This window comes from Monopterus albus, unplaced genomic scaffold, assembly GCF_001952655.1.
Source record: "Monopterus albus unplaced genomic scaffold, M_albus_1.0 scaffold11.1, whole genome shotgun sequence".
NCBI classification, from domain to species: domain Eukaryota; kingdom Metazoa; phylum Chordata; class Actinopteri; order Synbranchiformes; family Synbranchidae; genus Monopterus; species Monopterus albus.
This window is the reverse complement of record NW_018127891.1, coordinates 431,371-458,912: the sequence shown is the minus strand read 5'-3', so window position 1 is coordinate 458,912 and position 27,542 is coordinate 431,371. Positions and strand designations below refer to the sequence as shown.

The 27,542-nt window shown below is 42.2% G+C and overlaps 2 protein-coding genes across 2 annotated transcripts in view; both read left to right on the top strand.

Moving 5' to 3' along the window:
* The first annotated feature begins 3,253 nt into the window (after positions 1 to 3,253).
* On the top strand, positions 3,254 to 21,128 carry ago1 (argonaute RISC component 1). The gene is made up of 18 exons (XM_020590149.1): positions 3,254 to 3,714; positions 7,642 to 7,762; positions 8,456 to 8,637; positions 9,183 to 9,319; positions 9,660 to 9,794; positions 10,081 to 10,168; positions 10,459 to 10,606; positions 10,819 to 10,938; positions 11,057 to 11,179; positions 11,322 to 11,455; positions 11,793 to 11,977; positions 12,186 to 12,345; positions 12,533 to 12,623; positions 15,030 to 15,224; positions 15,369 to 15,503; positions 15,590 to 15,691; positions 15,835 to 16,034; positions 16,960 to 21,128. The coding sequence occupies exons 1-18, from the start codon at positions 3,533 to 3,535 to the stop codon at positions 17,066 to 17,068; spliced, it is 2,547 nt and encodes an 848-aa protein (XP_020445805.1). The 5' UTR covers positions 3,254 to 3,532; the 3' UTR covers positions 17,069 to 21,128.
* Positions 21,129 to 21,825: 697 nt separating this feature from the next.
* The window catches only part of ago3a (argonaute RISC catalytic component 3a), a gene marked incomplete in the record, with an annotated part of 33,733 nt that continues 28,016 nt past the window's right edge, over positions 21,826 to 27,542 (top strand). The window contains 1 exon segment of the mRNA XM_020590148.1: positions 21,826 to 22,646. Coding sequence (XP_020445804.1) covers positions 22,628 to 22,646 — 19 coding nt within the window.

Here is a 27,542-nt window from a genome sequence, read left to right as displayed (position 1 = left end):
GGTAGATTTATTTTTACTTTAGTGGTCTAACATGATACCAACCCGGTTACCCGAGTTCTGGCTGCAGATAGGCTGCTGTTGAAAAGACGAGGCATCGTAGCCTGGCCTTAACATCAGGGGGATGTACAAGGAGGCTTGGTGACAACCACGTCTGTTGCATCGCAACATTTAGGGTCGAGGGAGTGGGAGATGGAGGGGGCTTTTGCACTCTGCATGTACAACACTGTAGACATTATTGTTATTATTTATTATTGCTATTATTATTATTAGCCAAATTTATAGCCGCAGACAAGCTCTTTGGAGCGGTGACAATATCCTCATCCATGCGCGGGGGCAGGGAGGTCGTGGGAAGCTCGATGAGGAGGGATGAGGTGAAGCCCGCCTTTCAAGCAGCAGCAGCTGGCTGCACCCCGCACAGCAGACTAGCCTCCCCCTTCCCTGACAGGTTATGGTTCCTCACACTGTTCAGGTGGTATAATGAATGCTTAACACCTGTACCATACGTGCTTACATTAGGGATACAGGCATAGGCCTAACATCTGCACAGACAGATGCATTATTCATTTGTGTGGAACCAAAAATAATACTCAGTTGTGTTACCTGCACATCTGTTTTTGAAGATGTCTGAACATCTTTTTTTCACTTGTAAATGCTGAGAAGTGTTTGTTGCATTTGATTTTGGGGTTCTGTTGTGCATGTTTTTATTTACAGCTGGTGTTTATCAGTGCCAGTGATCATCTGTATTTGCCAGTTTTCTTGGATAACACTGAAGTTTGGAAGCGACCAATTAAAAAACAAACTAGGTAGTGTTTGACTTTATACCCAAGTCTGCATCCAGCCCTTGTAGTTTTGTAAGGCAGGGTTAGCATATTGAATACAGTTTGTTTGTTTATGTTTTTATTTACATATACAAATGGCGCTGACATGGAAATTACATTGTCATTATAAATTCTGAACTCTGATGGAGAAGGTCCTGTGGCACCTGTTGTCAAACTTTGCTTTTGTGTTTTAAGTGTAATGATTCATTGTGCTATTTTCCAAGATTGACCTGATTGCCATGCTTAGCTCATGGTCAACAGCCAGTAATTCAAAGATCCAACTGGATTGGCCAAAACGGTGGATGCATAATTGGCTGTTCCTTCTCATTCATGTTCTTGACTTTTTATAATTTCCTAGTAAACATCAATTACTGCTCTTTATTTAGAGATTTTAAAGGGTAATTTTATAGCTAGATTTTTTTTACCATTTCAATGGCTCCTTGTATTTATGCTCAGTAGCACTCATCCATCATAGTCCTGGAGATCTGCTATTGTCAAATTCAAATTTCAGTTATTTAAAAGTTACATACTGAACTCAGTGTCTTTTAGAGTCTGACCAAAGGATCCTGAAACTAGCAAATTTGTCATTTGGCCATTAATGAACAAAAATAAAGTGCACAAAAAAGTACCCCGCAACACAACTTTAACGTTGTTGCCTTATGACTGGGGCGTATTGCTTGTTACGTCATTGTAAAAAAAAAAAAGTAAATATTGAATGTCTTCTTGTTATGATGCAGCACCAAGGCTCTGTTCTAAGTCTTACTGCCTGGGAAAGACCGCTATTGTCTTGGGATATGTGAGAGCGCTGGCTCCACTTCTCACCATCTGCCTTCACTGGCACGAGGACGAAGTGTGTGTCATTGTGTGCGAGTGTGCAACAATTACAGCACACTCTTGATGATCAAATATTCACACAAATAGATGTTTTCTTGCACGTAGCATATGTTTGGTCAAAACAGGCCTTGTGTCTGTGTCAGATGTGTTGCAGTGAAGTGTGAGTCTATGTCCAGATACATGCGCTTAGCAGAGTGTCTGTGTTTTATGGCTCATATTCATGGTCGTTTGGCATTTTCTGAAAGCTTAATGAACAAGTGATTGGGTGATATGTTTGACCCAAGCGTGTAAGAAGAAGCTATTTTTAAGCAGGGTTTTTCCACTTTGGGATACCCAGGCACCCTGGCCCGATGTGGGAGCATGCCCAGTGTGGGACCAAAAAGGCCAAGGTCTCTTCAGCATGACCACAGTGGCACTCGGCTTCCTCCCATCTACTCCAGCAGCCCTACCCACACACATGCAGGTCTCCTGATATCCATGACAATGCCGTGTTGCCGTGGTGTCTCCATGGTGAGGCTGGGAATGTAGAGGGGGGCCCCCTGTGAGTGTGTGTTTGCTGCAGCAAGGGTGCTCCCCCTGTTGTACACCCATGTGTTTGTGTGTGTGAGACGGAGAAGCAGGGCAGCTGGGGTCTTTGTTGTGGTGAGGAGGGCTGTTCTCTCGGGACCCATAGGTTAAGGCGGAGGGCCCCTCTCAGGCAGGAGTCACAGCTAGGCTCACATGTAACACCCAGTCTAGAACTCTCTCTGTATTAGACTCCTCACTGGCTCAGACTTGATTAGAAGAGCTGATAGTCACTGGTCAGTGAGGCTCCAGTTGTACACTGTAGACTACTTCCTGTATAGGCCTAGATCATACAAACCCATGCTAAATTTAACCCACTGAAAAATAATTGATATATGAAGTGTGTGTTAGAGGAAGAAATTTGGCTTTTTAAGTGCAAAACATGCAAACAGTGATTATTATTCTCACATGTCATCACATGTTCTCAGCACCTTCTGTGACAGCTTAAAAATTGATTTTGTCAGTCCTAAACCCCATGACACTCAATTTACAACGGAAGGAAGCAGAAAATCATTTTAATAGGACTAGAACATGTTTGCCATGCTTGCTGGATACATTACTTAAATGATTAGTCATTTATTAAAATTCTATACTACAAAACAGATGTTTGTTGCAATGGGAGCTGAAAAAAATAATGTTAAACATTTCTACTAACATGTTAGAAATATGGAATATAAATGGAGTTTGAAACTTTTGACCACTTTGTGTAAAGCTGTAAATATATTTCTGTTAATGCTATGTAAAGAAGCATTATTGTAATGTAATGTATTCCTTTTCTTTTCCTTTTTCTCATCCACCCCTGTCTCCCTTGTCCATCATTTGACCTAACCTGGTTGTTGCCCCTTCTTGTCTTTATCACCCGTTATCTTACTTATACAACATCTCTCTCTCTCCCTTTCCATTTGTTCCCCAATGCACAAATCACCACTTAACCTTTACTTTCACATTGTTCTTCTTCTTTCCTATGTTCTCTCTCCCTCTTCCTGCCTTCCTGTTCCTGCAACTCACTCTCATATCCAACTATCATGTCCTCGTGGCCTATGCCTACGCTTCCTTCCTGACTTGTGCCCACATTTTCCTCTCTTTTCGTCCTGTCCTCTGCTGTTCACAACCACTTCCTTTGCCACATCCTCACTTAACTGTTGTTTTTCTCTTCTGGACCTACTTTGTCCATGTCCTTCCGCTGCTTTGGCTTGTCCTTGTTGTTGCTTTGTGCACATCCAATTTGCTCATTCCTGTTTTCTATGCTTTGAACTTCCCTTTCGCCATTACCTGTCTTTGTCAATGGCCCCTCACCTCCTCTGTGTCCAGTGCCCATGGGGGTCTTCCCCCCACCTCTGCAGCAGGTGTTCCATGCCCCGCGCCGGCCAGGCATGGGTACTGTGGGCAAGCCCATCAAGCTGCTGGCCAACTATTTCGAGGTGGAGATCCCAAAGATGGACGTCTACCACTACGAGGTGGACATTAAGCCTGACAAGTGCCCACGACGAGTCAACAGGTAATGTCACAATGTTTTTTTGTCTTTGTTGTCTGTGATATCCCACATTAATCTGAAATATCAGTACTTGTCAGAAGTCATGTGACATATGCAGTTATCAACAGGTTATAGCAAGGCCTGCATTTTAGAAAGTTACCAAGTAGCAGAAATGCCTGCTGTATGGAACAGCTGAAACTGGATAACAAAAGTCCAACAGCCCCTTGTAATCACAGTGTTTTCACTCTTTCTGGAGGTAGCGGCACAGCTACTGACATTTAAATGTAATTCTTTGTAACAATAGTTATTTATTTTTAAATTCCAAATCCTGAGTTGGGGTGTCATATTATACGAGTTAAGGCGGTTAATGTTTCCAAGCTTCATATTGCATTATATACAGTAGTCTGCTTTATGTGGAAGGTTAAGAGTTTATAAAAATTTAAGTGGGACTTCACAGCCTTAAATAACAAAAAGTGTCCATGCATCTGTGCAGAATCATGGAAAAATTAAACACAACAACACATCTGCATGGGTTTTAGATTATATTCAGCAGTAGGGTGCCTTCTCTTCCTGTCATGGCTGTGCCCAAGTGACCGAACCTGACAGATGGTGGAGTCAAAAGTGAATCTAACTTTGTGACCCTTTCATCTTGGCTGGTGTTTATACTGTGGAGTGTGCTCGAAGAAGCCCTTGTATTAGGTGGCTGAATCATTTGCTGTTTGATGCAGGTTCAGTCAAAATGGTTGTTTCAAAATCTAGGTGAAGTCACATATTTGAGAATGGTTTTAAGGATATAAGTTCAAATACTGTAAGTGGCTTTACAATCAAAATTACATGAATACAGGAGCAAAATAAGCATCTTACAGTTTACAAGAATTAGAATGGAGCAGATTTATTGGAAAAAAAAAAGATTAAAGTTGTTTGTTTATTGTGAAGAGACCATCTTTTAGTCTTTCAGGAGGTCTAGTCACTTGCTACATGCTTGCAAGCTTCAGTATTAACTGTTTATCCATGAAACTATTAATCCCTACTTTTTACTGTCCCTGTCCTTCTTTTCCCAAGTTGTAATAAGTAAATAAACAAAAGGCTTTCATATTATTTGTCACATGTATTACTTTAATCCAAGTGACAAATAGAACTTCAGGGGGAAAATTGCTGTTTGTTGGCCTTGCTGACTTAGCCATGGCTCTCCAGCAAGCTATTTTTTTTTTAGACTGCCTTGTCTGCCTTTCAGGGGAAATGGCAACATGCCACAAAATACATATGTTTCATCATGTTTGTTTCAGGAGAATTCATTCTTTGATGCAGGCATGAATGTCACTTTCCCCTTTTGCTCACAATGTTCTCTGCTCTCCATTCCACACTGAAATTGTAGTGTTAAGCGTGTGACTGTGAGGTGGCTGTCAGCAAGAGATGATGGGATTTAATGTTCCACAACTGCTGTTTGTGTGGTGTTGAGAGGCAGCTGTGGAACATTAAAGCCCATCTTATGTTGCAGACTGTTTTTGTCACTTATATTCACAGTGGCCTGGTCTTTGAACCAATAACTTTCACCCTATATCTAAACTCTCCTCTCTGGCTAAAATATTGGAGAGGCATGTTAAAAATCAGGTAAATATATTTTTAATTAGTAATGGTATTTTGAATCCATGTCAATCTGGCTTTAGATCTGGTTATAGCACTGTGAAATACAGCCACCATGGCATCACTTTTCAGCCCCTATTGTTCTCTCAGTTGTCAGCATCGTTCAAAAGCCACACCAATGGTAATTGTGGTTTTTACTTACTGAGCCGTAGCTGGGGGCCGCAGGTTCATGTGTTTTCCACTAAACTGGTTTAGCCCTGGCTCGTAGCCGGTAACTAGCCTTAGAAGTCCGGGCTTTTCCAGCATGGAGAAGTGAAGGAGGAGGCCAGCTAACACCGTTCAAAACGCAGGCTTTATTCTGTCATGGTAATACAAACACTACATGTGGCCTTGATGCCCAGTTAACTGCATTACAATCCTATCTATACACTTAGAGCTGACTACTGTCTCACTGCATGTAAAAGATGTCCATTCCATGTAGCGGTCTTCTCGCTCTCATATTACGCATACAGGTTGCAGCTTCTGGCGACAACAACAACATTATTACCTATAAGGCTTTATGTCTTAAAGAGGAAGGCCTGGCCTGTAACAGCGGCCTTTGTGAAAGAAAACTGCTGTGGGTACCTTCTCTGCCATAGCTCACTAGCTTTAGCTGTAAACAGTGGTAACATCTGGCTGCCACTACTGGCTAATCCATTGAGTGCAAGTAGGAAGTAGGTTGACAGACACATAGGCCAATCAGTGGTTTTACTTGGGCCGAGTAAAATTATTGGTCAGCTGTTTTTCAGCCCAGCTGCTGCCACAGATTCTGATTCCCACAGATTCTCCTGAGTTATAAACCATTAACATACCAGACTCATTCACAAGATTATCTTGTTCTGCAACCCGAAAAAACTTGTTGGGCATCAAAGGACTGAAACACCACCAATGGGGATAAATATCTCGGACTCAACGCCAGTCAGGCAGAACTGATGAAGCCTCTTGGATGAGAGGTGAAACATCTTCCACCTAAAAACCTAGTCCAGTTTCAAGCTTTTTCAGCTTACTATGACCTGGATGGGAAAGATGTCCTTCTGTTACTATGACCTGCAAAAATTGAATAGTTTGCAGAAAACAACCTAACCTGGCTGCTCTCATTCCTTTATCTCAATTTAAATTGCTTTTATATAGTATTTTACAGTTTAAATGTGAGTGTAACAGATGATTTGGACACTATGTTAGTATGATTTTATTTACATTGATTTTGAGTATATATTTTGTTTTTAATGTGACATGATTTTGGATTTTAATACAGATTTTTTTTGTTGTGTTTATGGTTTAATGTTTTGAAGGTGTGAATTGTATGTTGGGGCACCACTGAGAATGAGAGCTGTCTCTCAAATGTTTTTTTTTTTTCCCCTGAAAAAATAAAGGTGGTGGTGGTGATGATGAATGGCCTTGTACTTTTTGAAAATCATTTACGCTGCAGAAAGACAGGATGTAAAATGGATAGAATATCTTTCTGTTTAGGATCTTTGATAGACATTTACCACCACCTGACAAGAATAGCAAAGCAGCAGCAAGCAAGCAGTGGTATTGTTTAAATCCTGATTTTAAAACCTGAAAGAAACAATTTCACCAGTTTTCTCTGTGTATTACAACAGCCACGGCCCAGTCCAGACTATGTCCTCATCTAACATTGTTTTAGATTAGACAAGAAATCTTTTGCTCAGATCCTTGAAGGTCTCAGCAGAGGTTGTCTACTCTCAAAGAGAATTCTTAAGCTTTATTCCCCTAATTAAAAACACTGGACACAGAAACAAACTAGCAGATCTGTAATCTCCTGTGTGTAATTAAACAGAATTATAGACTCAGAAAAGCTGAATTCCAATATAATACATGTTTTTATAATTTTCTGTAACATTCAGAGGCTCTTTGAGCATCAGTTGCTTTTGGCTTTAGGGTTTTAGACAAAGGGTCCAAGAAAGAATTAAAAGGTGAAGCCCTTTGACCTTTTCCTTTTAGAATGACTCCACATCCCCCACTCTTATGAGGGCCAAGGCAGCATGCATTGAAAGGTGACCCCACTATCCACATCCTGTTCCTGCGTTTCCCCAGTGACCATGAGATATTATGCCCACCAGCTAAATCTTTCTTGATCAGTGTTCTGTCATCTTCAGCACTGCTTTACCCCTGATCACAACTGAGCATCCTGAACAGGCACCAGTGTCTCTTTTTGTTCTGGTCCTTTTTCTTATTCTTCTTCTTATTATTTTTTAAACGGTTTAAAAGTTGTTGCTCTTTTTTTTTTTAAACACAACCCCCCAAAAAACAGTTGTTCTGGTGCATATTAGTCTCATATTGTGATGCGTGTGTCTCTTCCTACAGGGAGGTGGTGGAATACATGGTGCAACACTTCAAGCCCCAGCTCTTTGGTGATAGGAAGCCAGTGTATGACGGCAAGAAGAACATCTACACGGTGCTAGCACTTCCTATTGGGAGTGAGAAGGTAGATGTTTGTACTGCTTTGCTGTTACCACAATCACTGAATGAATAGCAACCACAAACACCAGTTTTTTTTTTGTTGTTGTTGTTGTTTGTTAGTTTTTTTTATATGGACACCGGTACGCCATGGTTGGAGACTTTTAATGTGTATGAGAGTATTTGAGTGTTCTAATCTCTTCATTGTTTAATGTTAGATAAGATCAGTACCACTCTTGTATAGTTTTGTCCAGTAAAGATAAGGCCGCAGCCAGCAGCCAAATAGCTTAGCTTTGCATAAATACTGGAACCAGGGCAGTCGCTAGCCTGGTCCCTGCTAATTGCCTGATAACGTCCCATAACTCCCACTAAAACTGCAACTTGTTATTTTTACACTTTTATTTTTGTATAGATAAGAGGTTATTTAAGGATTCAAACTCATGTACCATGATATATAGTTATATTTAGGAGCCCATATGCATATGGAAGCAAAATATTACAAAAGCAAAATCATGCAATCTTTTTGTACACTAAGGCAAACTGTTGATGTACAGTCCTCTGTAATATGAAATACCTTCTTGAATTCTGAATACTGGTCAAAATAGGGTTTACGTTAGAGTGCACAGCCTGATCATTTGTTTTTTTATAAACAGCCCTTATTTAAGTTCCTGGTCACTGGTATCCTTGTTCTTTACCTCTCCTCTGACCTCTGTCACTCCAGGTGGATTTTGAGGTAACAATTCCAGGTGAGGGTAAGGACCGAATCTTCAAGGTGTCCATCCGTTGGCTGGCCAAGGTGTCGTGGCGTCTGCTGCAGGAGACTCTGGTCAGCGGCCGCTTGCAGGTCCCCCTCGACTCGGTTCAAGCCCTGGATGTGGCCATGCGCCACCTGGCCTCTATGAGGTACATAATAGGAGCCTTTTTCTTCTCAGTTATAGGCACAAACGTACACAAATACACATACTCATATGCTCCTGGTTCCGTCAACTTTTTCTAAGAATTAGAATGTCTTTTGACATTGCAACAATACAGCCTAGCAAGCTTAACTTGTCTTTCATTCATTTGCATCAGACCATCATAGCTCCAGGGGTCAGAGTCATTAAACAAAAGATGCTTGTTAGATGAGACCTGTGTGAAGGTATCCACAGGACAGTACTGAGTAGTGGAATAATTAGAACTGGCTGTAGGACTTGACCCTACAATGGTCAGAAAGCAAGTATTTTATAAATAACGTCTCCCCCTTTTTTGCCTGTTTTAGAAGAAGGAATTTTTGGCACGTAGAGATAGCACTGTTCCCTATAACCCATATTTGGTGATTTTCTTGTTTTTCTAACGCTGACTTATTCTGAAACCTCATACATGAGGCAACAACTTTCCTGGACATGCAGTCATGCTGAGGTTATGCTGTGAATTGACCGTTCTGCACATTCATTACTCCTCCACATTAGGTACACTCCAGTGGGCCGTTCATTTTTCTCCCCACCTGAAGGATACTACCACCCACTGGGGGGCGGGAGGGAAGTCTGGTTTGGCTTCCACCAGTCTGTGCGGCCCGCCATGTGGAAGATGATGCTTAACATTGATGGTGAGTCACTGAAGACAAGCTCATCAGGGTATGTGTAGTCAGTCAGTGAGCTCAGTGAGTATTTCCTGACACTGTATGACTAGGCAGAAACAGTGGGACAGAGATATTGAAAAGTGTGACCAGGAGCAATTGAACAATCAGGGATGCTTTATCAATATAATATCATAAATATAAGCCGCTGCTGTCCTTTCTTTTGGCTGCTTGTCATTAATGTGCCTCTGATAAATGCCTTAAATATCAGTGTAAGTACTGAATAAAGGTCTGGACATTCATGTACCTTTTATTGAGTTGCTCTTTTCTGACTAGTAGGGATTTATTGCTGCTCTCTGTCTCCCTCTAGTGTCTGCCACAGCCTTTTACAAAGCCCAACCTGTAATTGAGTTCATGTGCGAGGTTTTGGACATTCGCAACATCGATGAGCAGCCCAAGACTCTCACTGACTCACAAAGGGTCCGCTTCACCAAGGAGATTAAAGGTGCGCCGAAAGGCAGCGTGAAAGGACCTTCCAAAAATGCATGATGAACTCAAAGAGACTGCTTTTATACCTCAGTGCCCCCATCTAAAGCACTGGTGCTCATTTACACCTAACAAATGCATTTCAGAAATCTTCCTAGACTTATACATGAATTACTGCCATTTCCCCTTTAATTTTGTGATTGTGGGACTTTATTGTTTCACACGAAGCTCTTTTATTAGTGTTCTAATTATCTTGTCTGTCCTTCTATATGTCAACATTTGTGTACCTCACTTATTGTTGACAGGCCTGAAGGTGGAGGTGACCCACTGTGGTCAAATGAAGAGGAAATATCGTGTATGTAATGTCACCCGACGTCCTGCCAGCCACCAGACGTAAGTACACAACATTAAAATACATTATATACTGTTGATTATCTCAATGTATACATTTACATTATAAGGATACTCCCAAATTAACTTTAAGAATTTGTGTAATACCAGATAGTTTGTGATAGAGTGATTTTGTATATTCATGTTATTACCCTATAACATTTGTGGCTGATGTGTTATCAATGCATCATCCAGAGTCTTTTGTCAATCATTAAAGAAAAAGTAACTTTTTTGTCTTTCACAGATAATACAGTCATTTGTGTTTCTCATCTTCTTTTTTTTTTTTAAACCAGTTTCCCCCTGCAGCTTGAAAGTGGGCAGACAGTAGAATGTACAGTGGCCCAGTACTTCAAGCAGAAGTACAACCTGCAGCTAAAGTACCCCCATCTACCCTGTCTACAGGTGGGCCAGGAGCAGAAGCACACCTACCTGCCCCTGGAGGTGAGGAAGGGCTCAAGGATGATTTACACTAACTGTGATACCATAACTGAGTTTATTATTCAGATATTTAACAAATAGAGTGCGTTCATATGTAATAGCTTGCACTGTAGATGATTTGGATCATTTGTGTATGCTGTCTTTAAAACTAAATCCTAGAATAACATGAATAACTGATAATTACACCCCAGTGAAACTGGATTTACCTGTCCCAGGTGTGTAACATTGTAGCAGGCCAACGATGCATTAAGAAGCTGACAGATAATCAGACCTCCACTATGATCAAAGCCACAGCTCGCTCTGCGCCCGACAGACAAGAGGAGATCAGCAGGCTGGTGAGTTGTGGAGACTTGATTTGATGGATCAACACTGTATAGAAATGTAGGATTGAGTGATCTATGGTTTAAGTCACAAAGGCAGTGAGATATGATGGATGCCATTCACTCTCTACAGATGAAGAATGCTAACTTCAACCTGGACCCGTACATCCAGGAGTTTGGTATCAAAGTCAAAGATGACATGGCTGAGGTGACAGGCAGGGTGCTCCCCGCCCCTATCCTGCAGTATGGAGGACGGGTAATTGCATAGTTCATTTAGTAATTTAAGACATTTGTTAATAATCACAAAAGTCTGGGAGGAAGGACGATTTAAAACACTTTTTCACACCAGCAGTGTACATAAACTTGCTGTATGTGGGACCTGGTCCTCTCTTCCACAGAGCCGTGCCATAGCTACCCCCAACCAGGGAGTGTGGGACATGAGGGGGAAGCAGTTTTATAATGGCATTGAGATCAAAGTCTGGGCAATTGCCTGCTTTGCTCCCCAGAAGCAGTGCAGAGAAGAGGTGCTCAAGTAAGTACTACTGAGTAGTTGCAGCAATTGGAATTTCTTTTTTGAAGGTGGCATTAAATAATTTTCCGATTACATTTTTGACTTTCATGTATTTGGTTGTATTAGGTCACTGGATCCTATTTTAATTTACCTGTTGGCAAGAGAAAAAGTATACTTCAAAGAGATTTGTTTTTAAACCCAAAGTACCATATACTCTCATTAATTCCTAATTCTTTAGGACAACACAACATCTTATGCACTACAAGCCAAGCAATTAACAGTTAAGCGAGTTAAAATCCTTAGCTAGCCTTAGCTTGCTTAACTGAATTTTGTCCCAACTTCTCTGGTTTCCTCTCAGGAACTTCACAGACCAGCTGCGTAAGATCTCTAAGGATGCTGGGATGCCAATTCAGGGCCAGCCATGCTTCTGTAAATATGCCCAGGGAGCAGACAGCGTGGAGCCCATGTTCAGACACCTGAAGAACACATATTCTGGACTACAGCTCATCATTGTCATCCTACCAGGAAAAACTCCTGTATATGGTATATTTTTAAAGATGCATCTTTTTTCCTTCCTTTTTCTTTTGTAAACAATAAAGTTACTAAAATAGTCAACAAACTACAAAGCAGTCTAAAGTAAGTATTACATTAAGAAGCATTACAACAAATTATTGGAAAACTGAACTTAACAGAATTCTACCTCAGCCCTCCAGCATCATGGTGTTCTTCATGTCTGAATTGTTCCGTTCAGCGGAGGTAAAGCGTGTAGGTGATACTCTCCTTGGCATGGCCACCCAGTGTGTTCAGGTGAAAAATGTAGTGAAAACGTCACCTCAGACCCTCTCCAACCTCTGCCTCAAGATCAACGTGAAGCTGGGAGGCATCAACAACATCCTGGTGCCTCACCAACGGTGAGTTCCTGTTTGGATTCTTTTGAATTTGTTGCACATATTGATGGGCTCTTCTTTTAGATGATTTATAATTGACATCTTTTGTCAAATGTACTACTACTAATACTAATAATAGATCAAAAATCAACCCTGCAGTGTCTTCTTGAGCAATTGTAATCTATATCTCCTCCACCATTTGCTCTCCCAGGTCAGCAGTGTTTCAACAGCCGGTTATCTTCCTGGGAGCAGATGTCACGCACCCCCCTGCCGGAGATGGCAAGAAGCCCTCCATTACTGCTGTAAGTCTGAAAGGACACCTTCTTTAAACAACACTAGTTGACCTTGGCCCTAATCTTAGGAAAACGAAGGGAACTAGATACTCACACCGAACCTTGCCACTTGTCAGGGTGTACAGGTTAAGCTCATGCATGTGGGACACTGAAGTGCGTTTGGCTCTGGTAACTTATGAAGAGCATTTCTCATCATTACTTGTTATATGGAGACTAATTGGTTCTGTCAGTCAAAAGAAAGTGCAGGTCGTGATAAAGGAAACAAGTGTTATTTGCTACACAGTTGTTAGAAAGGTGTGTAATGGCTGTAGAAAGACAAAGGGTTTGATATTATCCAAAAGTTTCTGAAGGATTGTTTATAGACTGGGGCTGGGCTCCTTGGACAGACTGAGACACATTATTTAACATACTTTTGCTGTAGTATAAACATACCACCAAGTACCACACATGCTAGAAGAAAAGAAACAAGCATTTTATATCAGCTTCTTGCTGGGGAAAATGATTGACTTTCTAGTTAAAAAGAGAAGCATTTTCTTCAATGTCAGTGGCAGTTGCCATTATAAGAGGAACAGCAGCTCAAGGTATGTCGGTGCCTTTTGGTATAGATACACTAACAGCTCAAAGTAATACATTTATACACGTCAGAGAACTGATCAGCATAAATGAAAGGCTGTCCACTGATTGTGTTTGTGTTGGAGAAACGGCACCAAATACAGCAACTCTGTGTCAGCTGTGCCACACAGATGGCTAAAAGTGGATCAACTATATCTGCTGAAGGTCAGTGGGTGGTTGTAACACAGGGTTTTGAACCTTGGTCTCTTTTTCACTCAGTTTCAAAGCCATAAAAACTTTTCAAAATCTATTTATATCATTAAGTAAAATGAAAATTACAAACTCATGAACAAAAGCAAAATAATTGGCCCAGTGTAGTGTGGCTTCTCTGAGGTAAATCAGCAAATATCAAGGACATGTAAATAATGCAGATGATCTCACGATGTCATAGATAAACGCACATAGTTGTGGTTGCTTGGTGACAGTGGTGATGGGTGGTGGTATGTTTAAGGTTTAACAGCCTTAATCTTTATTGAAAAATGTTTAAGGCACTGTAGAGAAAATGACATCATATTCAGTTCAGTATTATCAATTTGATTGTTGTGATAACGTGAATGCAGAAATCAGGAAATACAGTTTTTGGACTGTCGGATAGATGAATTCCACAGGATGGATGAATGAATGAAGGTAATGATAAGATGAATTCATCACCTTGGGCTGTGATGACTTTGACATTTGTAATTCATTTTGACATTTTATTTAAAACGTCATCTGTTGCATTAAATTGATAGTAAATGCCCAGACGCACCCTTCTTTTATAGCCCATTTCATGAGAGGCATGCAGGTGATTTGTTTTATTTACACCTGAATACATAGTAAATGAAGCTGAACTAAGGAAAAACATATTAAGAGAGGATTTAAGGAGACATAAAAGGGAAACAAGTGGCTCATTGCTGACTCACATTCAAAAGGGAAATGACGCGAATTCTTGTCTGGCCTTAACCTCAGCTCAGCTGTGGTTGGCTGTGTTGTTGCCTAGCAATTATGACAAATGCTTGAGTCACACAGAGAAAGGATGGGAGAGGAGAGTGGGTCTGTCTCAGTCCTGGCTGAGGAGAAAATGGTGAAAATGACAATTGTAGTGCAGTGGAAGGATCTGAGGGAAGAAAAATAAATGGTTGATGTTGAGCCTCCCACATTTCCCAGTCACAGCCTTTAGGGGATGCTAACGTACAAAAACACATGGGTACAAATAAGAAAGTACAACGAGGCTGTTTTTGTGTACGTGAAAGCTGTTACATTACATATCATATTAAGTATTGTGCTATTTTAAAAATACATTTCTCAGCAGCTTATTTTGTTGTTTCTAATATGTTTATTATTTGTGTAAACACAGCACATAGCTACAACAACTGCAGAGATTTTGAATAAGTCTTATTGAGTCCTGCTTAAAGATACTTGGACACTAAGTAGGTTGAATCAGAAACAAGTTTATTTCTAAGTAGGTTTTCATGTACAAAGAATTAAATTTTGATCATGTGGTGGAGACTGGTTAAAAAATAAACAGTTGGAAAAAATGAAAATAGGAAGTACTACAACAGAATAATAAATATACTAGGAATTTTTTTTTTTTTTTACAATAAACCTTTGCTAAATATATACATATGTTAAGAAAAACAACTGCCTTAGTGCCAGTGTATATTTTGTGCAAGGTATGCAACAATTTGGATTAATATAACACATCTTTTCTCCATCATACATTTGATGGATACCCCTGCAAAGCCCCTTATAATACCCATACGTGTTACAAGTGGGAAACAAATGGCTAACACTGTGCTGTGTTCAACCCTTTCTCTCTGTCAGGTGGTAGGCAGTATGGATGCTCATCCGAGCAGATATTGTGCCACAGTGCGAGTCCAGCGGCCCAGGCAGGAGATCATTGAAGATTTGTCTTACATGGTGCGCGAACTGCTAATTCAGTTCTACAAGTCAACTCGATTCAAGCCCACCAGGATCATTTTTTACAGAGATGGAGTTCCTGAGGGTCAGTTGCCGCAGGTATGTCATGGAAGTTGAAACTGATGGGAGTTTTTGTGTGTGTGTGTGTGTGTGTGTGTTAAAATGTGTCTTATTAGTTCATTTGCATTTTTCTGTGAAGTGAACTTTATCGGCTTAAGTACTAATAAATTGCTTTGTATGTAGATTCTCCACTATGAGCTCCTGGCCATCAGAGATGCATGCATCAAGCTGGAGAAAGACTATCAGCCGGGCATCACCTACATCGTGGTGCAGAAACGCCACCACACACGCCTCTTCTGTGCTGACAAGTCTGAAAGGGTGAGCTTTCTATTTTTGATTTCAGTTTACCTACATATGTGTTTCCATATGTTTAATAATTATCATCTTATGATTCCTTTTGATAGATTGGGAAGAGTGGGAACATTCCTGCAGGGACTACAGTGGACACCAGCATCACTCATCCCTTTGAATTTGACTTCTACCTGTGTAGCCATGCAGGAATACAGGTAATAATAACAGAAAAAACATGTTTTAGTGCTAATTAGATTTTTGAATTTACTTAAAGACTAAATGTTATTGGCTGTTTTTAAATATATCCTGTTTTTGTGTACGTTTCATCTCATTATCATTGCTTTCTCTCCGTGTCCAGGGAACCAGCCGGCCGTCTCATTACTATGTCCTTTGGGACGACAATCGCTTCACGGCTGATGAGCTGCAGATTCTGACATACCAGTTGTGCCACACTTATGTGCGTTGTACACGCTCAGTCTCCATCCCTGCTCCAGCCTACTATGCTCGTCTTGTGGCTTTCCGTGCCCGCTACCATCTGGTGGACAAAGAACACGACAGGTTAGTGTGATTATGAAAGAAATAACACACGGTTTCTTAAATTTTGATGACCCCATAGCTGCGTTTCTACTGTTGGAAGATAACGAACGGTAAATCTCATACTTCCCATACTCATCGCGCATGACCTCACAGGCTGTGTGGGCTCTTCTGCTTTGCTTTTCCACTGTATTTTTCTCTGTGTCGATCTCTGTTTAGAGGAGGGAGGGGCACATGCACACACTCACGTGCACAGTTGAGTAGAGCATGTGAGTCAAGAATCATAATGCTCCTTAGTGCAACAGAATTAGCCAGTAACACAGACTGTATGAGCAGCTGTTATACAAGCAGAACACAGACTTGCGCAAATGTGATGTCTTCACCGCTTTGCCCATAGTCCACTTGCTGAAGTCCCCGTTTTACCTCTAAACTAGCAAGTGAAATCCTTGATTGTTTCACTTCTAAGCCAAAGAGTATGTTTATACAGTGTTTTTAATATTAATAGTTGAGGTGTGAAGATGCTGACATTTAACCAATCATGGGCAATAGTCCTGCGAGCACCCGCCACCTCCCCCCCTCACATTCCTGGAACTTGATTTTAGTAGTACCTCCTGATGGGTGCCGAAATTTAGCTCCTGGACCGCACCTCTAAAGCAGTGGACACAAATGCACAATGTGGGGATGAGTGTTACACGTTTTTGTAACCTTTTGGTAGGTTCCTAATGGAAAAACCCTACATGCTTTTTGTTGCCAGAATTCTTACAGCACAGCAAGTGGAGAATTTTCATATTGTAATGTGTTAAGTATGGCACAGGCTGCCTTCTCTAAACTGTATCTATAAGCAGTGAATTATTTATTGTTCTGTAGCACTGTCTAATGATGAAGCTACCCCACATGAAGTGTCACTGATCTTTCTTTTGTACCTTGTCTTCCTGTCATTTCTCTGCAGTGGAGAGGGCAGCCATGTCTCTGGTCAGAGTAATGGTCGGGACCCCCAGGCACTGGCCAAAGCTGTACAGATTCACCATGACACCCTCAGGACCATGTACTTTGCCTGAGCTACACCAACCATCACAGCCATTGACCCCTCCCACCTCATTTCTACCTGAGTGGGCTGATGCTCACCACCTCATCCCCATCCCTTATTCCCAATGTCTGCCCACTACACATACTCCGCAGCCTTGCCAGCCACCCAAGTCCAAGAAACACAAGGCCCTTTCACCTGTAAAACACAGCCAGACTCTGCAGCCTCATGCATTCAAAAGGTTATGAATATTCCATCCATCCATTAATTTTCAGCTGCTTATCCAGGGTTGGGTTGCAGTGGCAGCAGGTTCAGCGGGGCAGTCCAGATGTCCCTCTCCCCAGCAACGTTTTCCAGCTCCTGCTGGGGGACTTTGAGCCATTCCCAGGTTGGATGAGATGTATAATCTCTCTAGCATATTCTACCCCAGGGCCTCCCAGCAGATGGATGTGCCCAGAAAACCATCAGTGAAAGGTGCCCAGGAGGCATCCTGATCAGATGCCTGAAGCACTTCACCTGGCTCCTTTTGATGTGAAGCATCTGTGACTCTACTCCAAGCCCCCTCTAGGATAAACAAACTCCATACCCTATCTCTAAGGCTGATCCTAGCCACATGACAGAGGAAAGTCATTGTGACTGTGTGTGTTTCTGATCTCATTCTTTCGGTCACTACCCAAAGCTCATGACCATAGGTGAGAGCTGGAATGTAGACTGACTAGTAAATTGGAAGCTTTTCCTTCCAGCTCAGCTCCCCCTTCACCACAACGGTCTGGTACAGTACCCACATTACTGCTGCCACTGCGCTAATCCACCAGTCACTCTCATGCTCCATTTTAGCCCCACTAATTTATAAGACCCTGAGATACTTAGTCTTTTGCATGGGCAAGCAAATCACCTGCAACTCAAAAGGAGCAGCCCACCATTTTCCAGTAGAAAACCATAGCCTCAACTTGGAGGCGCTACTTCACACTTGGCTCCAAACCACCCCATTGCATGCTAAGGGCACAGTCTGATGAACCACGTCATCTGCAAAAGGCAGAGAAGCGATTCTGAGGCCCCCAGACCGAACACATTACTCCCCCTGGTTGTGTCTTGAGATCCTGGTGATGATCAGTTGACACCTCTGCTCCTCTCTTCACCTCATATAGCCACAAATGTGATGATACAAACACAAAGCTGATCATTGATCTTACACCTAAGATGCTCTAGTACAAGTACACATATTTGGACATCTTATGTTCAAACATGGCGTTTATGGCCGATCTAGTCCAATATCAACACACCATTTGGGTTCAGATCAGACAGGCAGTTACTCCCAGGCACACCCCACCAGGTTTCTCCATTGTTGCACATGTTAACATTGAAATCCCCCAACAAAACTATGGAGTCCCTAGGTGGTGGTGGTGCCCTTTCCAGGACCACAACCAGAGTCTCCAAGAAGACTGAATACTTTGAACTGCTGTTTGGGGCATAAACGCAGACAAAAGTCAGGGCCTACCCCTGAGGATCGTAAAGCTGCATGGAGGAACCTTGTTCTCCACAGAAAACTCAAAGACAGCAGCACTCAGGCAGAGGCTCGTGAGTATCCTCACACCTGCCCAGCACCTCTCACCCTGGACAACTCCAGAAAAGAATAGGGTCCAGTTCTACTATATCAAGTTGGTTTCTCTCCACCTCCTGCACCAGCTCTAGCTCCTTCCCCTGTCAGACAGGTGATGGTTATGAATATTATTATTACTGTTATTGTCATCTTGTCCCTCAGAGAATTGCCACCTATGCGGAGGGAATGTTTATCCTGTTGATCCTGGAAACTGTGTTGTTGGGGGCAGTATCCCTTGGTAGGGTCTCAAGGAAAATTGGTCCCTGGGGAGGGGCCAGACAAAGAGATTCCAAGAACACCGATGAGTCAGACTTTTTGGAGCTATGTCACCTCACCCAAGGGAAAACAGGACCCCTTCCTGAAGCCAAACCTTGGAGGGAGGTGACCGCATGGATCAAGGGCCCATGAGTCATGGCCCATGGGGATTACTCAGCATGGGGCAAAGCTTGAAAAAAATTATATGGAGCCACTACCTTGTGGGTCCACCACCTACAGGGATAGGAATTGGGGTCGGGTGCAATGTAAGCTGGGTGGCAGGCAAGGTTGGGGACCTGGGCATGCTGGTCCCTGGTGTTGTAGATGGTTATGAATATTATTATTGTCATTTTACGTTTACTTTAAGACAATTGCTCTTTTTATGTTGAATTTTTAAAAATGTGGGTATTATTATGTATTGTATTGTATGCTATCTTCACACTCCTGTGTATGCAATACGGATGGGAGGAAGATAGACGTTAAAAAGAAAAAAAATCCAGAAAACTTTTTTAACTACCACCACGATGCTGCCTCTTGACCCATCCGAACACCGGATGCCAGTGTTCCAAGCCCCTTTAATATGGGGATCCTACAGAGGGGTGGTACTGGGCACACACACTTACAGTACATGTATCATTTTTAACATCATGAACTACAGTCATGTTTTTAATGTTTTTGAATAATGTTATTTTTTTATACAGCCTTGAGGATTCTAAGGTATGGTACATTAGCACTTAGTGTTAGCATGTAGGTGCCACCAGTCCTGCACATAAGAGTTTGAACAGGTGTAGCATATCATAGATACAGGAGAGAAGTCCCACTGCACTCTTTGTGGTGGTTGGTCAGTCCCTTAGAGATTTAGCCTATAGAGGCAAAGCCTAACAATAGAGGGACCATTTGCATAGAGTGTATCAAATATACTTGCACCCCATGCACCTAAACCAGCATTATTAACCAGCCGAAAGTGATGCCAACCAATGGAAAAGGGGCACTTAAAACAGGAAGATAGTCTTTTATTTCTGTATGGATTGCTCTTTTAGGATATACAAGGCACTTTTTTTTTTACTTATTGATTTAGTTTATTTCAAAATGGTGAAACTTGTCTGTACTGAGGCTTGACACACAGACTACCTTGACGTTTTCACACCCACACTTGCACAGCTTTCAGAACAAAGAGGTAACTAAGGCAATAGGCAAGGTCAACACTCCTCTGTAGATTTGAATACAGGCAACTATGAAGTCTGTGATCACTTAAGTGCTGCAAAGCTGAACTCTCATTCAGCAACTGACCTTGCTCCAACCATTCTGCACATTCCAGCATGTATCAGAGTTGACACCAACTTCCACCCATGCACTTCTTTGCATACCTATACACATCTATCTGGCACCTGTTCCATTTTTACATGAAGCTCTTCCCTCTGCAGGCATTTACAACTTATAGCCTGGAAAGCAGAAGCACACACATCTGCACCCTCTTAGTCTCTTTCTAAACATGTAGAGACCCACTTTTTCAAATGCACTTGTCCTCTTATTTCCCTCCAAGCCAAACTATAACTCATCACCATTTCCATCTTCACTTTCTGTCATTGCTGTCTATTCTTACTTTTAACTGGCAGCATCCCCTGCCCCAATCCCCTAGCTTATGTTAGCCAGTCCCCATTGGTGCTCTGTGTGCATGGGCCGCACAGGTAGGGGACTGTTACATTGGATAGGGTGGGCCACTATTACTACTACTTAATATGCCCTGCTTTTACATCTTGTCACTTTCTTGAGTAATGAAAAAATGCATGTAATTATTTTTTATGACTGGATATTCTGAGCCACCTTATTTAGGTTTTGTTAGAGGTAGGAGCCTTGTGCTCACCACTGCCTGTCAGTCGTTTTGCCTCGATTGTGTAATGTTATAAAGACTGAATTTTTTTTCGTTTGTCATTAATATGAATATTGTGACTAGTGTCAAGAGTGTATCCTCAAGAAGGCACTGTAGAGACTGTCTCAAAATTCCACCTCAGTTGCCCGTTTAAGCGCCTCAAATCTTGTCTGACGGTCAGGTCCCCTCTGAGATGAAAGGGATCAAAAGATTAGACATCAGATGAGTTTGATTTTTAAATAATGTCTATGAACTTGCATAATCAAAATGCCTTTGTACACCGTTTTACTGATCCTTCATTGTGTCCAAGGTGATTTGTATATATAAATATATAATATTATCCTGTTATGTATTTTGGCTCACCAGTTGCCAGGCCTTTCACAGATGGGGCCAGTGTTCTACCCCCGATTCTGTGCTTAAAAAATAGTCTGGGGGCATTCCCCAGTACCACTGAAACCAGATGCAGTTCTTCTCTCACTGAAGCCACAAAGCACCTTGCAAAAGGGGGACATGAAATAGCAGTCACCCTGGAAATGCATCATGTGGACACTGGAGAGTCCACTTCTCTCCACACAGCCTCATTATCTGACTAAGCAATATTGAAGCCACTGATCAAGAACAGTCCTTGTCATAGCACTTCCCAATAGATTTGACTGAAAGGACATGGAAGCATATTATTTTGGCTCTGTAGGCCTATGTGATAGTATGGGATCTCTGTTGGGGAGGGTTATTTTTTAAAGAAAATAAATTGTTTTTTATTACTCCTGTGACTGTTTTCTCTTAATGATAATGTGAGAACTTTAATCGTTACTTGGATTCTAGTTGCATTTAGCCTTCAAACTAGCACAAGTCAGAACAGAAAACAAATAATTTACCTAGCTTGACACATTTAGATTACAACAGAGGAGATTTAACATGAGCTTCCAGTCTTAAACAAAGCTGGGCAAGAATTCATATATTCTTATAAATGTTAGGTTTTTAAAAATGCATCTCTTATCCGCTGATGTATTCATAAACGTAGGATTACCTTTGTGTGAAGGCGGAGTTGATTCTTCTGACGTCTGGTAACACAGAGCCCACCTCTTCCTGTCGGTGTCAGCAGGGCAACTTCACCATATTTAGTTGGCTCGCAGGAGCCTCGCAAAGAGTTGATCTGTCAACCAGACAAATCCTGGCAATTATTGGGGGACACGGTCCAGTGCTGACAGTTTTATTTTGGCACCAGGATACAAACTACAGAAGACGGCGACACTGAGATACGGTGCTTGGGAAACGGGGCTGTGTCAGCGACTGTTTTTAAGGCGATAAAAGTAGCCGTCATCTGTCAGAATTCCAACTATCCAACAGGCGAGGTAGCAAACTAGCTAATTACTGTAGCTACCCAGACATTTACTGCGCCGTAGAAACGAATGTATGCTGCTTCCGTGGCTACTCAACCAACAGAGAGAATTATTTGGACTCAATGATCCCGCTGTGATGATATCCTGACAGCTCCTAGAGACCGTTCAAGCCACTTTCCTTAGCCTAGCTAGCGAGCTAACTTGGCTAACTAGCAGGTTTTCGCTGCCACAGCGTCGCGTTGAGCATCCAGTAACGTTAAGTTAGTTTTCGCCGTGGTAGTGGCATCCGATTGGATACGTTGACGGTGTACGAACGGCGCTGTGCGGTGACGCCGAAGACACCGGGCCGGGGAAACGACTACACCGAAGAACCCCTTTTGACAGCCTGCTAGCAGACACCAAGACACTCGGCCACTCAGTGCTGCACAGGCGGTGGACTGGTGAAGGAGACACCGAGTTTAGCGAAGAAAGAGTCCCTACCGTTTGACAACTGTGATCCGGGAAGTGAACCGGGCAGGGACCTCATGAATGGAAATCGGAACTACAGGTAAATAACTCCTTAACGTCGAGGTTATTCACTGTTTTGCTGCTAATATCTGGCTCAGACTATAGGATTTTATTCTGATTCGTTGGTCACTATGTCAGATTACATGATTATAGAGTCGTACAATTTTGGACGAGGGATATGACAGGCTACACATTGGTACCCGACAGACCACAGCGTGCCGTCTTTAACGACTTGGAGGTGCCAGGGACCCAGAGAAGGGTGTATGTGATACCGAGTCTGGCTGCTTGTGTTCGGGAAAGCATTAAAGCCCGTGGCCTCGTCTGTGGGTCGCACGCAGAGGGCAGCAGCCTAACTTGTGTCGTCTCCTTCACGGAGAACTTGAGGTAGCAGTTAAAGTTAAGTTAGTTAATCCGGTAGTAAAATGGAAAAGTAGCTAGCTAGTCCTGCTAGGGTAGCTACTTCACAAGTCTGTCTGTTAAAGTCAGTATGCTAACTTCAACTGTATCAATGTGATGGTTAATGAATATGGTTCAGTCCAATGTGCAGAAATGTGAACAAAAGAGCGACCTGTGCTCTTGTTGCTCACCGTAGCCCCACCTCGTCGTAGACTATGAAAACAACTCTGACATGCTGCACTTTGTGTCCGGACGTCGTGAGGCGTCCCAGATGCAGCATCGGTTTTCGTTTACTATGACACACAACAGGAATAAAACGATCGATTGTCGTATCTGACACCGTTCATTGGCTCCAACACCACACAGCCGTCGGCTAAAGTTATTAGTTTAAATTGTCTAGTCTGAACCGGGCATAATGTGTCAGTGGAAGTTTTATTGTATTAACTAGTGGGATGCAACACTGGCATGATGATGGGGTGGCTTCAGTTGTAAGAGTGAAGCTTGAAAGTGTAAATCATAAAGAGGGGGTTTCTCTGTCTTTGCTGTTAATTTTATCTAAACATGAGTCATAGTTGATGCAATTTCACAGAATATGCAAGTAAAAATGTATTTGTATAACTCTTTTCTAAACCAGTGTTAAAGTGTTTCATGATAAGAAAAGGAAAATAACAAAAAACTACAATAATAAAAACAATAAAATCTACATATAATATAAACCTTCAATGCCATAATTCAAACAGATACAAGATTCAATCAAATCAGAGCAAAAAAATAATAACCCTCTTGGTCATGCAAGACTGAACACAACTTCTCATTTGAACTGAAATGTAAAGAAAGTATTTGCAAGTTGCAATTCATGAAATGATTCCACAAGGAGTCACTTCTGTCTCTGGCCATACAACAGGGTTGGCATATTTTTGGGGGCGGCTGTGGCTCAGGAGGTAGAGCGGGTCATTTCCTAACCGGAGGATTAGCGGTTCGATTCCCGGCTTGTCCAGTCAATATGTCGAGGTGTCCTTGAGCAAGACCAGTTGCTCCCGGTGATGTCACCGGTGTGTGAATGCATGAGTGCTTGGTAGTGCGAATGGGTGAATGGCCGAAAGCGCTTTGAGTGTGCTGTAAAAGAATAGAAAGGCTCTATACAAGTATAAGACCATTTACATCAAAAGCCACGGTCTTGTCTCTAGCCATGAGGACTAAAGTCATGGCATTGCAGTATGAATTGTTGAATGCATTTGTTTAGTAGCAGACTTCTTCCACAGCACCTGCAGTCTGAGGATTTAACCCATCTTACCATACCCAGGTTTTGTGCTTGAAACATTAATGATAATCTCTTACTGGCCAACTATGTTACACGCAACCAAGGCAGCCATCTGTGGTGCCATCTCACACGCACACATACACACTGCTGTCCCTGCAGGGCGTTGTTATGGCCATCACATACACACTGCTGTCCCTGCAGGGCATTGTTATGGCCATTGGAAGCAACTTGCCCAAGAACACTTCGACATGTAGACTGGGAGAACGGGAATCAAACCGCTGACCTTCCAGTTAGGGGATGACCTCACTACCTCCTGAGTTTAAAAAAATCATAAATCTAGAAATGCTGTGATCTCTTGTAAAATTGCAAATCTAGAAATGCTGTGATCTCTTGTAAAATCCTCCTGTCTGTCCCTTGTGGTAAAATGCTCAGCCTACCTCATGACCAGTAAACTGTCTCTTCCTTGATCATAGTGGCAGTTAAACAGTCATAAAACCACCTGGCTTTGCCTTAGCTGTAACGGAAGCTTTCCACTTAGGTGACCATCCGCTGAATGCCAGGTACTCTTGATCAGCCAGTGACACACGATACAGCAGTTAGTCCTTAACCCACCCCCTTCTCCTCAAGAGGAGATCACTCTCTGCTGCATACTGTCTCATTAGTGTCTCTGTTAGTCTCAGCTTGCACACTTCCCAGAGTAGGTAGCATAAGGGACCTTGAGGTGTTTTTCCCAGTAACCAAGCACCTACAGTTATGTCAAACAGAAAACAGTTATGTGTCAGTATTAGCAGGTGTGCAAGTTAACTCAGGGGAGTGACAGTGGTGCAGTGGGTAGAGCAATCATTTCCCAACCAGAAGGTTGAAGGTTCGAATCTTGGTGCCTGCAGTCCACATGTTGACGTGTCCTTGGGCAAGACACTGAACCCCCCAAATTGCCTGTGATGGTGGCGTGTATGGACGCAGCGGCCTGGAGCCCTCGGCTCCAAACAAAATTTCATTATACATGTCACAATTAAAAAAAAAAAAGTGTATTGTTCAACAGTCTTCTGTTAGGCATTCAAGCACTTATTTACAATAAGGTGAATCATTTTATTTGGCCAAGTATGTTACACACAAGGAATTTGTTTCTGGTACATAACCAAGGCTGCCATCTGCGGCGCCAACTCACACCGATGGCTCTATCCACTGGGGGCAACTTGTCTTGCCCAAGGACACTTCAACGTGTGGACCGCAGGCACCATGATTCGAACCTCCAACCCTCCGGTTGGGAGACGGCCACTCTACCACAGTCGCCCTCTACATTTTACACCTGTAATTAAAATACTCTAGTTTTCTGATATTTCTGTGTTGACTTCCTTTTTCTGAGGAACTTAAGGTGTGTCTGCTTCCACCATAACTGTCAAGCGTGGAGGCCAGAAAAGAAACAGACCTGGTACCAGTATTCTGCAGCAGTCTGAATACACATCAGACACAGCATCCTTATGCTAAGTGGTTTTGAGTGTGGTTGGTACGTTCACATTGGAAGACACTGATGCATTAATATAGTCGGACAGAACCACAGTTTGCTATATAATTTTGCGTTTTGTCCATGTTATTCACTTCAGGGTCTTAATGTTGTTGGTGCTGGTTCCCATTGTCCTGTCACTAACCACCACAGGCTAACCAGTGAGCTTTATTATCAGGCTGACTGATTAAAAGGCGGGCCTTCATTAGTCAGTCAGTGGTTCAGAGAGTTGTGTGAGAAAATGCAAATTGAATTGAACACTTAAAAACTGACAACCACACTTCTCCCCTGTAGTAGTCTGAGTAGCAGCACATGTAGCATGGAAACCTGGGCTCTGAAGAGCTTAGCACAAGGGATATAATGGGTGTAAGGCTTTTGAGTCCGAAGCAATTCAAAACCATTTTGATGTGCTAACCCTGTGTTATACTCACAAACACCTTGCCACTTGGTATTGATGTGATGTTACATTATGGTTCGATTACAAAGCCAGTGCTAGTCAGAATTTTCAAATATGAGCTTAACTTTGTTAATATTTCTCTAGGCCTCATAGCTGCTCATATCCTTAAATGGAGAAGCAGTTTCCTTGCATATCCTTTTTCACTATAGAGTTCAGTTATTAGTAAGTGATCCTGGTTTCAGTGGCAAGGCAGCATTTAAAGAAATAGTTTTATATTTTGGGAAATGCTCTTGTTTGTTTTCTTGCTATGAGTCAGATGAGATGTTTCCAGCTATTCTTAGTCTTCACGCAAGGCTAAGCTAACAGCTTCATATTCATCTTACAGACATGAGAGGGGCTGACAATCTTTCTTGTCTAACTCATGGCAAGAATGGGAATGAACATAATCAGTCTTTTAATCACATTGTTGCTTGTATCAAGGTTTTCCTCTCCCAGTACAGCAGTATGCCTACTTTTTCCCTTTATCATAGAAATTTGTTACTTTGGTGACCACAACTGTACACATATGCAGACATGACATATTGAGAGATGCAGCTTACTGGAAAACTACGTGGTACAATACACCGCGGGGGCACTTACCCACCCTCCACCTGTCACACCGCACTTTCTAAACAGGTGGGCTTTGAGATGCCGGAGAGGTATGAAAGGCAGCCCTGATGGAGGTGGGCTTTTCTTCACTTAAAAGGAACTGTACTTGTTTCATAAAGAATGTCTCAGGAGTATATATGAGGACATTTGAAATGGGCTTGGTTGTTTCGTTATCATGTGGATGTCTTGTTTTTCTGCCAGTCTCCCTCCCCATTTCATACCCCCCTTGTTTTTCTCACTTCTGTTTCCCGCTCCTTTTTGGTTCACAAATTACCCCCCCCCCTCCTCCTCGTTGGTAACTGCTGCTGTCACAGACAGCGGGATTGGCTTTTAGGGAGGGCTTAGTACTTGATTTGCAGTCTTTCCCCAAAAGACTCAGTTCATTCAAGCAACCCATTGATAACAGACTACCCCCATTTGCAAGAGCAGCCACCCATAAGGCTAAACATTAGTATATTGTTCTAGGTTTCTATGGAGAATGCAGTTTGCCATTGCTCTTTAGGCTGATTGTTTTAGAGAGAGATTTACCCCTGGTTTTATTTTACTGATGAAAATTAACCTCTTAGAATTTTGTGTCTCTTTATTTAATCAATTCATTGTTAGTATATGATCTGGCTAATGTTGGCAATATTATTCTGTGAATGAAAACGAGCATTATAGGGATCAGAATTTAAAGGTTGATACAATGCTTAACTCTGTGGTCAATCATTGCGGTCAATTTGAAGTATTG